The sequence below is a fragment of the Anguilla rostrata genome, chromosome 12 (assembly GCF_018555375.3).
Source record: "Anguilla rostrata isolate EN2019 chromosome 12, ASM1855537v3, whole genome shotgun sequence".
NCBI classification, from domain to species: Eukaryota; Metazoa; Chordata; class Actinopteri; order Anguilliformes; family Anguillidae; genus Anguilla; species Anguilla rostrata.
Window position 1 is genome coordinate 9,898,958 of NC_057944.1, and position 15,589 is coordinate 9,914,546.

Consider the following 15,589-nt stretch of genomic DNA (forward strand, 5'->3'; position numbering starts at 1 on the left):
ATACGTAAGATTGTGACAGTTCTGACAAAGTTCACTTGCTGAAGTACTGCGTCTTTTAGCGGTGAGAGAAACGTTTTCAAGAAGCACAATGCAAGGGGAACCATCCCCACACACAGTGGACTCTCACATGGTTTGAATTCACCTGAAGTTCAATAACTGTCTACACCGACGCTGTTACTAAGCAGACTTTACTACTGTAACACTTTTTCATGGAACACTGTCCAACATTTTCATGGAACTGTAATAACATTTGTTTTGCAAAATCAGTCGGAATCTCGCTGTGCCGCATGGAACTCTGGGAAAGTGGGTGGCGGTAACTTTAGAACAGCGGCAGACATCTTACTTATTTTTCTCAAGTTGTTCTTCATGACAAATAATCTTGATTTGGAATTAATAAGAACTTTAAGTTCTTAAATCAAATTGTAAACCTGGTCATCTATACCTTAATAATGAAATGCATTCCAAGTAAGTAAATTTCATAATATAACAAAATTGCTTGTTGGACTTTTATTTATGTATTTGTTTGGGTATGGCCAACTCAAATAATCTCTTCAGTGATATTCAGTCATTTTTATTCAGACAGTGTAAATTATATTATTGTCAAATTTACAAGACCGCTGAATTATTTTTTACAGTGTTCCCATGTCCTCACTGGCCTTCAATACAAATATATGAAGGCCTAGTACATTATCAATTGGGCTTGACATGCAACAAAAACACACGCGGTAAAACGTGGAAAGGCCCAGCTTGCTTTCAGAAGAAATTTGAAGTGGGGTCATTTACATAGAGCGTTTGCATGGATGGAAATGAGAGACAGGCCAAACTGGTTCGGATGATCTGTTAACTCGCACCCTACTTTGCAAAGCCTCCGGTCTGTGATGTCTTCATCAGCACTTCCTGATATTACGACCAGTCATACCTGTTCATTATACCTGATAAATGGCAGCACAGTGTCGTGAATATTTTCACCAGATACCCATTCATCGGTTGGTGTAAACTGGGTAACGGGCCTACCACTGGGAACCAGGGGGTTCTGGGCTCATACCCCATGTGCTGCTGTACCAGCTGTACATGTGTATGCAGGTATATAACCTCAATCTACCATTACGTAGGAAGCTGTGTAAATGAGGCCTGTGTGAACACAAGGTATGAAAGTCATTCTGGGCAGGGACAAGTGCATGTAAGTTATGTATACTACGAGTAATGCTGACGATTCTGTTGATGATTCTGTGTTGACTTGACTGTTTTTAGGTTGGAGCGTGAGATTGGGTTTCACTGGTTGATTTCCCAGTTGTTCATGGGGTGCCCCCAGCCCTCAAATCTCATAAGCCAGAAGATCTGGTGGACCCCCTGCGATTGGTCCCGCCTAATGGGAGGGAGCTGCCAAATGAGGGGCCGGCGGAGGCGGGGCAGGATGTTCGGGGTGGCAGATGGAGGTGATGGTGCTGCCCTGATGAAGAGACTCTTGGAACCACGCCAGTGCAAGAAGCTGATTGGAGTAGAACCACGCCAGTGCAAGAAGCTGATTGGAGTAAACCCACACCCCCAGGCGGGTGCTACAAGTTGGCGGTAGTTGGTGGTGAGTTTTTCCCCTGCACGTAAAGTACCTTGAGATCATGAGATGCCATACCTCATCACCCCTGTTAAAAATGCAATGAATATGTTAATGTGTTAACAGTGTCTAACCATGGAAACCAGTAAAATTGCAAAAAAAGTTGGTTTAGGTCTGGACAACAGCATCTGCTAAATGTCAGTACTGTAATGTAACACATTTAAAGGCTGGACGACATTAAGTAGCATTACATCTAAATTCTGAAACATCAATGCAACTGTGAAAGGCATACGTTTTGCAAAAGTATGGTATTATACAACCAACAGCCCTATGCAAAGTCCATAAGCATATACTATGAGCAGGCTTATTTGTTTTTTACGTCCAGTCCCTGGTGTATTTCAATAAGAGGAAACTGAGAGAGGCATCTCGGGTCAGATGGTGAAACCAGGAGAACAGCGTACTGTCCCTCACATGCGGTGACCAGCCTTCCTGGTTGCGCCACCTCTCACGAGTGATCATGTGACCAGACTTTTTTTCACGCAATCCTCAGCAGCAGAGGGTGAATCCTCCTCCTTCCTTCTGCTGGATGAGCAAACACTGTTTTTCACCCTGTGTGACATATCATCGTCATCAGATAGCATATTCTATTAGTGACACGATTAACAACAAAAATAGTACAATACAAAGGGACCATAGAGAATGTGTTGAGTTACAGTACAAAATTTTACACTTTGACTAAATGCGGGGGGAAAGCTACCTTCATTCAATGTGAGGTAGGTCTGTTTATGGCGAAGGGAAATCAAAAGGGGAAGAACAGAACTAACAGAAGGCTGCACGTATTCAATAACAATTTCAGCATTTTCCGGAAAGCGCTGTGCTTCCTGTCCTTGTCAAATGAAAATGAAAAAAAACAACAACAAAAAAAAAAACGCTTTAACCGCTCATCTCCTGGAACGCGGAGCCGCGGCGGTTATGGTTGTGCTGGTTGACGGGTGGGCGGGGCCTGACCGCCTCGGACGTGGCGAGAGTCGGCGAGTGTCGAGCAGTGACGGGTCTTCTCTGGAACGCGGCGTGTGCGTGTGCGGGGTCTGGCGCAGACGCTAAGCCTGCGCGACAGCGCTTTCTCACAGGCTGGAAGGCCGGCCGTTCGCCGGGCCAGAGGCGAAAACAAAGCAGGCCGGGCCAGATTAAATTAGCCCCGCGCGGCTTAGCGTCCTCTCCAATCTGTCACCGCAGCCGCACGCATGATGGGAACATTTCTGCTTCGTTTTAAATTCTTTTTTTAAAACACCATTAATAAGCTAATTATAAGTCTAATAATACTAGTACAGAATAGCTTAACAATTGTCTGACTGGAGCAGGTTGTATAAATAGGCTAATGCAGCATTAAAATTTGCACTTGGTCAATCTTCTTTGAACCTAGGCCATAATAATAATAATAATAACACATGTATAGTATCTAAGATAATACTGGTTCACCACATGGACTGCATTGCTTCCTTTCTTTGCCGCCACATCTTCAGTTCTTTAAGATAATTCAGTCACATTTAATTAACATGGTGCGGCTGCATCTTGCTTTGCAATACTAAATTAACAATGAAGATGCAGCACTTTGTTTCATGGCCTTGGCTTCCTGACTCTAAGCATGTTTACATTCATTCTGAATAGCCTCCAGGAAAAAAGTGTGTGGTTGAGGGTTAGTTTCATCAGAAAATAAGAGGATTTTTTTTGTAAATTTATTTAGAGAGCTAATATTGCAATTGTATTATATATATTATTCTCTGTATTATTCTCTGTATGAGCGTGAGGACAAAGATGCCGTAGCTGTCCATTCAGTGGCCTTGGTCCTTACAGTGGTGGAGGTTATTGCCCTAATTTGTCAAGGTCAATCAATTGATCCCTGCAAGAGCTTGATGACACACGTCCTAGGGCCTATTAAACACACACACACACACACACACACAAACACACACATATACACAAGCGCACAGACACACTCACACACAGATACACGCACACACAAAGATGATTCTTGTGTCAGTGTCTGTGTACTTGTGTAACTGTAGTTTTACATGAATATGGTGTGCATGCAGCCTGTGTGTGTCGTTATATACACCTTAGCTGTATTTCATACTGTATTTGTCTACTTGCTGTCTTACTAGATACATAAATACTACTCTTGGCGACATTTCTGTGTGTAGCCCGCACATATATTTTAGTGCGTTATTAGTATAATTAGCATTATTCTGTCATTCGGTTGATGCGCCTTTCTCTGGTTTTCACACCTCGCGAGCTAGTGCGCCTCTGCACCTTTAAGGCAATGAAGAATTTAAGCGGCTGCAGGAGCGGAGCAGAGGGTTATTCCGTAATGCTCTGAGGCGGAGAGGGCTCGCGCAGGGACCAATGTGATTAGACCAGCAACGGGAAGATGCGCGTGCTTGCTGCTTGCTGGATGCGGAGAGGTGGCGAAGAGGCTCGGGCTTTGGAGTCTAATAATTATTCCTGCGGCTTCAGATCATCTGGGTTGGGCTCACACTCTTATTGAATTGTTCCTGAATACATTTTTTCTCCTTTCTTTTGCGTTGCTTATTTTAATTAAAATATTTATTCATGTAATTATTTTGTTTTGTTTGAATCCATTTATTTGATATTTCATTTTGATTAAATATTATTGCGGTTTATACACACACATTTCATTTTACACATATTCCCACCTGTAGGCCTATGCGTTTTTTGTTGTTTGTTTTTTATGTGTGCGGGCGTTTTTTTTTCCTTTCTTTTTTTTTTTGTTCGAGCACCGGTCTGACTCAGCATCACACCTGGCCTGCCGCTCTTACCAGCGAAGCTCTCCTGCGCCTTTGAAACGCAGGCAACGCTGTAACCAGCGGCGGAGCTGCACCGGGAGCTGCGCAAGAGTAGGATCACAGCTTTAACGAAGACAATCACGGGAGCACACACGACCTCCAAAGAGGGATCAGAGAGAGAGCGCGCGCGAGAGAGAGGAGGGGACAGAAAGACAGCACGAACGTTGGCAGTGGAAAACTGGAACGCCTTTCTCCTGGCTTTACAACGTTCTAGCCTTGCAACTGACAAACTGAAGAACATTAAAAAAAGGATACAGGAGAAAGTAGGGAGAAAGAAGAAAACGGCATAGCTCGGGGATTGAAAGGAGCGGGGCATGTGGATATTGGCTATTCTCTTTTTCCAGAGCATCTTGAATGGTGAGTTTTATCATTTATTCATTTTAAAGTTGAAATGGTACTTGAGCGTGCTCAGTTAAAATGTAATCGTTATTTCAGTTACTGATGAAGGCTAGAAGGGGTAGCTCTAGGTTGTATGTTATACCCTTATTTTCTGTTGCTGCTGTATGTCATTTTCTGGGGGGGGGGGGTCTGGAATTGCGCTGTAATCGTTTAAACTAGCTTACCTCGTCACATATTAGGCCTTATCTGCGTTTAGCTGCGTGTTCTCTCTGTATTATATATAGCACGCCGTGTTACATTTAATGAGCGTTCTTAAATTAATCGAGGATAGGCTATCTACATTTTCAATATTTTTATCCCAAGGAAGATGAATGGGCTGTATTTTGTTAAGTGGCCTGATAAAGTATTTATAGATGTGACCTTTCGGCTTACTGCCTAATTATTATTATTTTGCCAACGCCGTTTAATAACAATAAACTTTCGCTTGTTGAGTTTAATCCTCTCATCTCTCGTGATACCATTTGATTGTGAAGACCCTGAGTGACACACACACACACGCACACACACACACACACACACGCACGCACGCAGACCTTTCCTAATCTGTGTATTCACAAATTAGGACCGTGAACGTATGAATGTGGAACACAGCTAGAAATGTATGGCTGCTTTTATGCAAGCTGATTTTAAACCACCCAAAAGCGATGCAACCCTATAGCACTGCTACCCAGTGCACACCAGGGGCATGTATTCCTCCCAAAAAATTCACATTTATTTGACATTAATATATGTCATTCAACAGATTACATTTAAATGTAGTTAATTGCATTTTTATAGGCTCCCCTTGATATCCAAATATGTACCTGTGCATAGTGAATTAAAAGCAATGGCACAATTCAACAAATACACCAGTAGTTTAGTATTAATGTGAATGAATATTAAAAAGACCACAAGCTTTCAAGGAAAGCATTCCAAATAATAACATTAATTAAAAAATACAGCAAAGGACAAATGAGCATAGAGGTGTAATGTGCTGGGTGCGGGGCGCAGATATGTGTGTACAGGCTCGCATTGGCCCAGCTAACCTATTAAGAAAAATAAAAAAGACAGGGGGCTGTCTTTTCTTCCTTTTTAAACCCCCCTTTGCTCATGGCCAATATCATTAAAGCCCTGAAAGACCTGGGGTAGAAAAGAATAAAGCCAGTGGCCAGCACATCCCTTATCACTGCCATCCACACGCTCGCTGGAAAACAGATTTTTCTGCATTTCATTTGACGGAATATAAAGGAGAGCAACCTCTAATTCTAAATAAAATAAAATAAAATAAAATAAAAAAATAAAAACCAACCTGCGCAATGAATCAATCATTTTATTTGAAAAAATGTATTTTTGGTCGGGGGGAAACAAATTGGTGTGAGAAAGGGGGGTGACCGATGGGCGAGAGTGGGCAGGGTGTGTGCGCAAGGCGAGAGAGAAAGAGAGGGAGTGGGAAAGAAACCGAGCCGGGGAAGACAGAGGAAAGAAAAACGGGCGTTTGGAATGCATTTCTGGGGGAGAAAGAAAAAACGAACGGACGTGCAGGTGATGGATGAACAGAGGGACGGAGAGGTGATGGAGACCTGTGATGTTGATCACTGCAAAAAAAAAAAAAAAAAATGGGGGAGGGGGGAGGGGCACAAACCAAAAAGAATAAAAATGAATACAAATAAAATTAGATCAATAATGCAACAAGGACACTGTTCAGGCAAGAGATTTTTTTTTTTTTTGGCGTGCTGAGGGGCAATTATGATTAATCAGCAAAGACATTACCCCCCAAAAATGGTTGCCCATTTCCTACCTCCGAGTACGCCTCCCCCTCCCCCTTCTTAAATATCTTATGAAAACATGGGGGCAGCATCCCTTTTTCACTGCTGAGGTCATTCGGCCGCTTTTTTTTGTGTTTTTTACTACGGAACAGAAACAATTTTTTTCTCTTTCGGTGAAATTTGCGTCGAAGCGTAGGCTGGATCCCCCTCCGTCCGAGAGTCTCGTACGATTCTTACGGGAGAGATTTTCATTCGTCGCCCCTTCCTTCCCCCGTGGTGACTTTTTTCGTCCCGTGTCCACTGTGAGAGGGAGTGACATTGCCTCGGGAACGATCCCCTTATCAGACATGGCAACAGGCGCTGACACCATTTGATTGGGAAGGTTAAGTCCGTGTGCCTGTGCACTAAGATGGCTGTGCTGTCATTGTTTGCCTCCGCGTGCATCACGCACCGCAAAAAAAAATTTCATTCGGTCAGATTTTTTTTTTGTATTGTTTTGTTTGGAGAACCCTTCCCCATTTATTGTCCCCCCCCCCCCATCTTTATTGTCTTTTGTGCACTGAGTACTTGTCAAGACGGCTTCGTCGCTGCGTTGATTCGCTTCATTTTCGATGCGATATCGTCGACCGCGCTGCCAGTGTCAGTCAGTTTACGCAACCCTCCAATCATATGCCCTCCCAACATCCCCCCCTCCGCAACTCCCCCCCCCCCACCCTTTTTTTTTTCTCAGCTGAAAGACTGGATTCCAGAAAATTCTAGCTTTTAGAGTTGGGTTGAGCACATGCTCCTTGGTCTGTCTCTATGGAAACGTACGTAACGGGAGTCAGTGGAGTGCGGGTTTTGTCCAGCCAGGCCGCGTACAAACACAGGTGACCCGGAAGTGCTTCAGAGGTCGCCAGAAACTTCCATCTTGTCTTCTGCACGCAGACATTAGGCTTTCTCTCAGTAGGAAACGACGCATTTTCAGACTGATTAGAGTAAATTCCATTCATTTGCATGAGGTCACTTTATGGCTGCCAGCCTGAAAGGAAGATTTTTTTTTCTTTTTTATCACTGTATTTTTACAGGCTTATTCTGATTTTCTTTTCTTCCCTCAGTTATTAATTTTCTGGCCATCAACCATTTCCCGTGTAATTGAAAATAACCAGGGAAATTTTAGATTTCCTAATTTTTTGTTTTCAGTTTTTGATTTGATATCTGGATCTTTTAAAAAGTACATTCTGGAATTATGTAGTCTCAATTTTTGATTAGGAAAAATTTGTATGTTTAAAAATTAGGGTAAAAAATGAGTCAAACAACCAAACTAATTATTCTATATAATGGATGTCTCTCATTACTATTCTTAATTTCATTTACTCAGGAATTATTTCCTGAAATGTACAGTGTTACATATTGAAGATATTTCATTGGAAGTACAAAAGGCCATTTTCTAGATATTTAATTATTGAATATAGTCAAGCTCCTGTTGTGTTTTCCTAAGAAAGGAGAATTTTTATTTTTATGTTAAGTTATTATATGCATTAACAGCAAATCGTGTTGAATTAATTCTCTCCAGAAGTGTAGTACTTAGTCACAAGGCCTATTTATTTAGGAAAATAAGCCATTTAAAAAGCAGGTCATTTGCAACACAAAGGTATAATCAGTAATTATTTCACCTTAACCGATTGATGTTACCAGCCATAAAGTGTTATAGCCTTAAATATAAATAACAAATCTATGGGATTATTATTATTATTATTATTATTATTATTATTATGACAGAGCATTCTCATTTACTGAATTTCTGAGAAAATATCTTTGCCATAAATGTTTAAAAAAATAAAATGTACTCGGATACGATTTCACATTTTGGTTGTATGTTGTGGTAAAGATTGTCATTAAAGATTGGAGATTCCTTAACTGTCTTAATCATTCTGTGAAGTCAGCCAGTGTCTGTTTTTGTTTTGGGCCTAATTTTATACGCAGTGAAAATTTTTTGGTCCCTTTACCAATTTAAATTAGCCTTCAGGTTCTCCATCTGTATATATGTTTTGTTTATTTTGAGGACCATCATGCCCCTAACATTAAGTTCTTTAATTTTTTGCCTTAAAAACAAAACCACAGCTCACTCCTATTGTAATTTTTTGCATTGTAATTGCAGGACCTTAGAAAAAAAAGCTTCTCAAAAAAAAAAAAAAAAATGCATTTGCTTTATTGTATCTACAGTTTTTTCTGTGAAGCGGCGGAGAAGTGATTTTGACGGCCCTCGTGTTTTTTGAGTGCTCTCATTTGCCTTCGATTAAAATACAAATGCAGTCGCAGCAGTGGATGCATCACGGACGGGCTGGGTAGACCCGAGAAACAGATTTAATGTTGTTTTCGCCGAGAAATGCCCGGGGGCAAATCTGATTCAAGCTCAATTGGACGCTAATAAGCACCGCAAATATATCGCTAAGGCTACTTACTCCACAGTTAATACCACCGCATTACTAACGGGATTGGGGATGGGGAGATTAAAATAAATACATTTTTTTTTTTAAAAAAACACCCAGAAGATGAATCAGAAGCTGAGGGATCCAGGTCCACATCGACTTCAGCGCACCGATATATTAAAGTTTCAGCGAGGCCCTTATTGTTGTCCGTTGTCGCCATCAATTAATGTAAATGGCGGAATTTGTGGGCGCGCCGGGATTTCGGAGTTCGTTATCGGTGACACACCGTACCCCGGCTGCTCGCTCGCTCGCTCGCTCGCTCGCTCGGGCAGATACAGGGCCCCGTATCGTCGCTGAACGAGGGTACGTGAGGTATGGCATCTAAATACCTGTCAGTGCCACTTAGGGTGGTGCTATAGCAGGGATAGCGTCCGGGGTGGGGGTGGGGGGGTAGGGGTTGGGGCGTTTGGGGGGGCTTGTCGGAGGATGATTTGAATTGAGCACGGGCCCAGAGAGATGAAAAAAAGCTCTGTTTTTTTTTTTTTTTTTGCGCGAGCTCATCTATCGAGAGAGGATTAACTGAACTGATTATGTTTTCCATCTGTCGGAATAGAGCGGCGCTCCTTAGCGCCTTATGCCCTTGACTCCGGCGTATCTGTTTAAAAGATTATTGCGCCTTGTTTGGTTGCCGCGGCGTCGCTCGGGTTACACTGGAGAAGGGGAGTGGGGGAGTGGGGGGGTGGGGGGGGTGGGGGGGGTGGGGCGATGCTGTAGCGTTGTATTGATGTCATTGGCCACGCCTTCCCACCTATGATAGCAGGGCCAGTTTTTATTGGTTGTGATTCTTCAGAGTGTTACCCTTAAAATGTTTCTCGTTCTTTCAGCTATGCTGAATTTCATAGGGACCTTTGTGTGCTAAGCTCTTTGTGTTTTCATGAGACTTTTTTTGTCTCTGTACTGTTGTTTTTCTGTGCGAGTGTGTGTGTGTGTGTGTGTGTGTGTGTGCATGGAAATAGCCTCACACAATCTGTTAATCTTTGCTTGTGTGAAATTTGGCCTATTGTTCTAGCTTAGTTCGCTCAATCCGCATTCTGCCGATTTCTCAGATACAAATCGGCGACTGAAAGAGAAAATTTGGCGATGACAATAGCGGATCACTTCTCTTTATGTCCCTCGTCGGAGGGTTGGTTTCAAAACACTGTTTCGATACAGATCCTCGCTAGTGTGGGATCACAGCAGCATGTATACACTTTCTCTGTGGTGGGGGGCAGAGGGGGGCATAGTTGTAGTAGCAAACGAGTCTGTGCAGGCAGACAAACCCAAATTGAAACCCAATCTCACCTAACTTTTTAAATTCTGAGTAAAGTTATCCTTTCGTGTATTCAAGCATTTTTAGTATTTAAACAGTCAAATGTCTGGGTATTTTTATTTTATTTTATTTTTTTGTTTAAATTAAGAATAATCCTGTAATGTTCTTAAAAACTCTGAACAGTACTTCCCTGTGAAATAAGTATGTGGCTGTTTTGACACAGGTTTGCCGATTTTTTGTGTTTGTGTTTTTTTTTGGAATTCAAATATTATTTTTCAAAAAATATTACTAAATATTTCAATAAAATATTAAATATAGCATTTCCCCCCTTGTCAGTACCTCAAAAGACACAAATTTTAGATATAACAGAACTCCATTAATATTGCCTATTCATGGTCATGCGTCCTAACCCATAGTAATTAACAGAATTGGCTGATTTGAAATATTTTTTTCACAGATACAGCTGGATGTTTACTGAAACGTTTGAGGCTGAGTACCTTGCTCAGGGGTACAACGGCTGTTTGTCAGATTTGCACCCTTCACCCGAGGTCCAATCCTATTTGCCTAACCAGCTCACTACCAGTACTGCTTCTATCACAGTTTTTTTTTTTGCATGCAATTTTCTGCAGCATAAAGCTGCCAGTATTTTAATCTGCAAGTTTTAAAATAGACACACGCACAGTCGACCCTATCATTGCTGTCTCTCATCCGCTTGATTCCATATTTCATATTTATCTCTGCAAATACATCTAAAACTAAGGATTGAAATTGGGGCAGAAACCGATGAAGAGGAAATGTGGTTTGGTCTGCTCGTAAACGATAGGCCTCACGTCTTTAACTTGTTTTAGGATACGTTATATTTGATAGTTGACTGTGGTTTCCCCAGAAATTTGGATTACGCTAGTATAAATGTACGGTATATACATTCATTTTAAATACGTACGGAAATCGTGTGAAAGGCCTAAATTAAACTGACATTTTAAAAAAGCATTTAGAAGAAAATGCTGTTTCAGTAGCCACCATCATCACTAACATCCTCCTTATTGTTATTCTAATCATCATCAACACCGCCTTCATAATTTCCATTAACAGCAAATCAACTGAAAATAAATGCTTAACATGAAAATGCATATTTCTCATATTATAAGTAACATTAGCTGTAGTAGAAGTGCTGCAGTTGTAGTAGTAGCATCTGCAACAATGTAGTAGTAGTAATTATGGTTGTATTCATAGCAACTTGGAGGTAGACTATATTGTTTTTATTTTGAGAGATTAAAATTGTTGGATACTACCTGCAAATTGTACAGGTTTAAGAGATCACATTTCAGTTAAATCCTATATGATATATGATTGATTTGCATTGAGCATATATTTATTTTTAAGAGACAGAGCAATTTCAGGTGTATAAAAATGGCATGCCAGAGCATTGCCCTGATAATTGATTTTTTTTTTTTTGAAGTATCAGAAAAAAAGCTTCAAATTCTAAGCTGTTAAATTAATTATGTCACTCTAGAAACTGGGACAACAATTATTGAATAAATTATTTTGTTATCCATGCAGTGATTACTTTAATCTGATGTTTTAGATGCCATAGCTGTTTTAATTTCATGTTTTGCTCTATAGATAAAAAGGAAAGTCTCTAGTTTATAAAGCTTTTTATGCATTGTAAGCAGAAATGTTGTGCTGTGGTGATTATATCAAATCATACATTAGTCTTGTATTCAGCCAGTAAAATATCCTGTGAATCATTTTTAAAATGAAAATATATGTATTTTTAAAAATGCATACAGGAAAAGCAAAAAATTTTTCTCATTGTGTAACTCTCTTTCCACACCAAATAAAATACACAGAACAGTAATGCACTGTAAATTCTGTGTTATGTATCTACATTTTTTCTGAATCATTATATTCACCTTACTAAGTGCAGGCTTTGCAGAATTATTAAGGTCCATTTGCACGTGTGAACTCATGTGCTGGTTTTTAAATTTGAAAGTATTTCCACAGGAATATATCCCATAGCTGATATTCCAGGGAACAGGTGCTAATATTTAATAATGGAAAACCCTGATCGTCCACCCATCTTGTCCCCGTAATGAAGGTACCTAGCTCATATGTGAAACAGCAGTCTAGCGGTATAATTAGTGCAAGACACAGGAGAGTGAGGTAAGTTTCCCTGAATGAGAAATATAATTACAAATCAGAATCCGCCTCTGGATTCTGCTGAATAAGGAATATGTAATTGCATGTGCTGTATGTTAATAGATTTTGTATGAAGATGTTAACTGTGATCTGGCCAAAATACACTGAGAGAGAGGGAGGTACAGTAGGGAGAGGAGAGAGATGTGGAGAGAGAGAGAGAGACCATTCAAGAAGAGTGCACATCACATTCATTAAAGCTTTTTAAAATGTGTTTTCAGAACAGCAAATATGGTGTGTTGTTGTATTGCTAAAAATGACCTCGTTATTATTCATAATTTTGGGATATTAAGCCATCCTGTTTTCCTCCATCAACATTATGAATTTAGTGGCTGCAGACATTTACAATCATCTTTAAAAACTGTGCTTATTTAATTCAGCAATGGGGATGGCAGTAGCTGCAATGAAAACAGTATCAATGTGGGCTTCTACTTAGCTGTAGGTGTATGTTTCACCAGTATTGATATCACAGAGGAGGCATAATTTAAAAAAAAAATATTAAACATGCAATTAATATTTCAAAGACTTGCCTTTTATTAAATGTTAACAAAACTGTGTTATGCTTTCTTCATGGGAACATACAAATCATGCATTGATTTGTCTTGGAGACATTAAAAACGAGAGAATTTATTTCTTGAGATGGGAAGCCATCTTGTGAAAGCAGAGCTTGATGGTTTGGCATTTTCTCCCCCCCCCCCCCCTTCTCTCTCTCTCAAAAATTCAAAATTCAAAATGCTTTATTGGCATGACATATTTTCAAATACGTATTGCCGAAGTGCAATAATCAATCAGAATTATAACAACAATGACAGAAGAATAACAATATCAGCGAATATGAAGATGAAAATATAACAGACATAAAATGTATATTAGTGTATAATAATAAACATTAATTATAATACTGTAAGTAAATGATACAAATATACATTATATAATTAAAGACACACATATATATATCCACACATATATAATACACACATATAGTGTATATAGAATGTGTCTCTCTCTCTCTCTCTCTCTCTCTCTCTTCCTCTCCCTCTCTCTCACCCTCCCCTCTCTCTCTTTCTCTCTCTCTCTCCTGTCTCTCTCTCTCTCACCCTTAAATGGAGCACTGCATCACTGACTCTGCGCATGGGCACCGTACGGACGCACGGAGCACGTGTCAGCGTTAGGTGTGGCAGCAACGCAGTGCTGATGACATGAACATCGCAGTGTGATATTTAGCAGTGCCGTGCACTTCAGGACGTTCCCGTTCACTGGTTCTCCTGCAGTGAATTACATTTGCCGTACTTGTGCTGCAAGTCCATCTGAGCTGGAATCAAATGCCCTGAGTGCACTAAGCTTTTTTTTTTCAGAAGGCAGAAACTGTAGGTACGGTCATGTACTGTAGATTTTAGTCAGGTTTATTTGTGCATAACCCTCTCTGCCATTTTGATGTGTGTGTGTGTGTGTGTGTGTGTGTGTGTGTCTGTGTTTGTGTGAGTGTGTGTGCGAGTGTCAGTGTGTGAGTGTTTGTACAAGTGTGTTTGTGTGTGCCAGTGTGCGTGCGAGTGGGAGTGTGAGTGTGTGGGTGTACTGTATGTGTGCAAGTGTGTGAGTGTGTGTGCAAGTGTGTGAGTGTGTGATTGTGTGTGCGAGTGGGAGTGTGAGTGTGTGTGTATGTGTGTGTGCGAGTGTGTGTGTGAGTGTATGTGTGTGTGTGTGTGTGTGTGTGTGCGAGTGTTTGTGCGTGTGTATTTATAAGGATCACAATCAGCTACTGATTCATTCTCTGTCCCATGTGGCCTGGATTACTGTCCCCACACTCATACTGCAAATAATAACAGAAGATTGGGCAGCTTTAAATACTGTACTTCTGATCAGACCGAATGGTCCTGTGATTTGTTTTCAAACTGCTTTTATCAGAACTAAAATGGTTTCATGCAAAAGCATAGCCATTGTACAGCACCAGGTGCAGTCAGGTGAGAAGGAACTGGCTGTTAATTGGTGATCTGTATTTATCTCAGCAGGATAATTAATTAGACAACAGTCAGAAACTGATTGACGATGATTATCACTTAAAGATGAACTGGCTGCCTTCCTGAGGGGTGGAGTCCTACAGATAGCATGAGGGAAGGGCCAAGTGGAGAGCCGGGGGGGCGGAGCCAGTGTGAGTGCTTAGGGGCGGAGCCTGTGTGCGTGCTTAGGAGTGGAGCCTGTGTGAATGCTTAGGGGCGGAGCCTGTAAAGAGCCTATTTCAGAAATTGTAACTGCCTGCCTGGCAGCAGAGCATTTTAGTTTAGTCTGTGTGCGCCTGTGGGTGGAGTCTGTGTGTGCCAGGGGGTGGAGTCTGTGTGTGCCAGGGGATGGAGTCTGTGTGCCAGGGGGTGGAGTCTGTGTGTGCCTGTGGGTGGAGTCTGTGTGTGCTTGGAGTGGATAGGTAGATTGTAGATGATTTACCACTCTCAGCCAGCCTTGCAGATATGTGTTGCGCTCCTGTTTTTAATGGGCTGACAGGAAGGCAGATGTGGGTTTAATGTGCAGCTTGTTATGCCTTTGATGATTTGGCAGCATAAACATGTTCTTTTGCTTTCTACAACTTCTGCTCCAAACATTACCCAACCCCTGCCAAACTGGCTTCCATCACGCTGTTACTTCATGGTTCATTTTTTGCATCGTATTTGAAGTGACAAAAAATGTGTGCTGATGTTTATTCATTCAAAAACTGTGCAGCATAAAATTATTTAATCCAATCAGAGATTTGTCAGTAATGATGCTAATATTTTGAATATTCTGTTACTTCAGTAAAAACATGAAGCCCTGAGTACTGAGTTTCTGACCATGCTGGTGCTGACTGTGGCTGTCACCCCAGGTGGGGGAGTTTCCGTTGGCAGGCTATTTAGCAGTGATTGCAAAGTATTATCAGCAGGGCATGTGCAGCCTGGCTCCATCTGCTGTGCGAGTGTAGTCCTCCATCTTAACCAGCTGTGTGAGTGTAGTCCTCCATCTTAACCAGCTGTATGAGTGTAGTCCTCCATCTTAACCAGCTGTAGGAGTGTAGTCCTCCATCTTAACCAGCTGTGCGAGTGTAGTCCTCCATCTTAACCAGCTGTGTGAGTGTAGTCCTCCATCTT

The 15,589-nt window shown here is 41.2% G+C and overlaps 1 protein-coding gene across 3 annotated transcripts in view; it reads left to right on the forward strand.

Moving 5' to 3' along the window:
• The first annotated feature begins 3,864 nt into the window (after positions 1 to 3,864).
• The window catches only part of dscamb (Down syndrome cell adhesion molecule b), a 151,441-nt gene continuing 139,716 nt past the window's right edge, over positions 3,865 to 15,589 (forward strand). Inside the window, exon 1 of one of the 3 annotated variants that reach the window (XM_064301649.1) lies at positions 3,865 to 4,773. In XM_064301649.1, the coding sequence (XP_064157719.1) occupies positions 4,731 to 4,773 (43 nt within the window). In that variant the 5' untranslated portion in view covers positions 3,865 to 4,730. The remainder of the gene's footprint in view (positions 4,774 to 15,589) is intronic. The other 2 variants (XM_064301646.1, XM_064301647.1) reach the window with 2 other exon arrangements.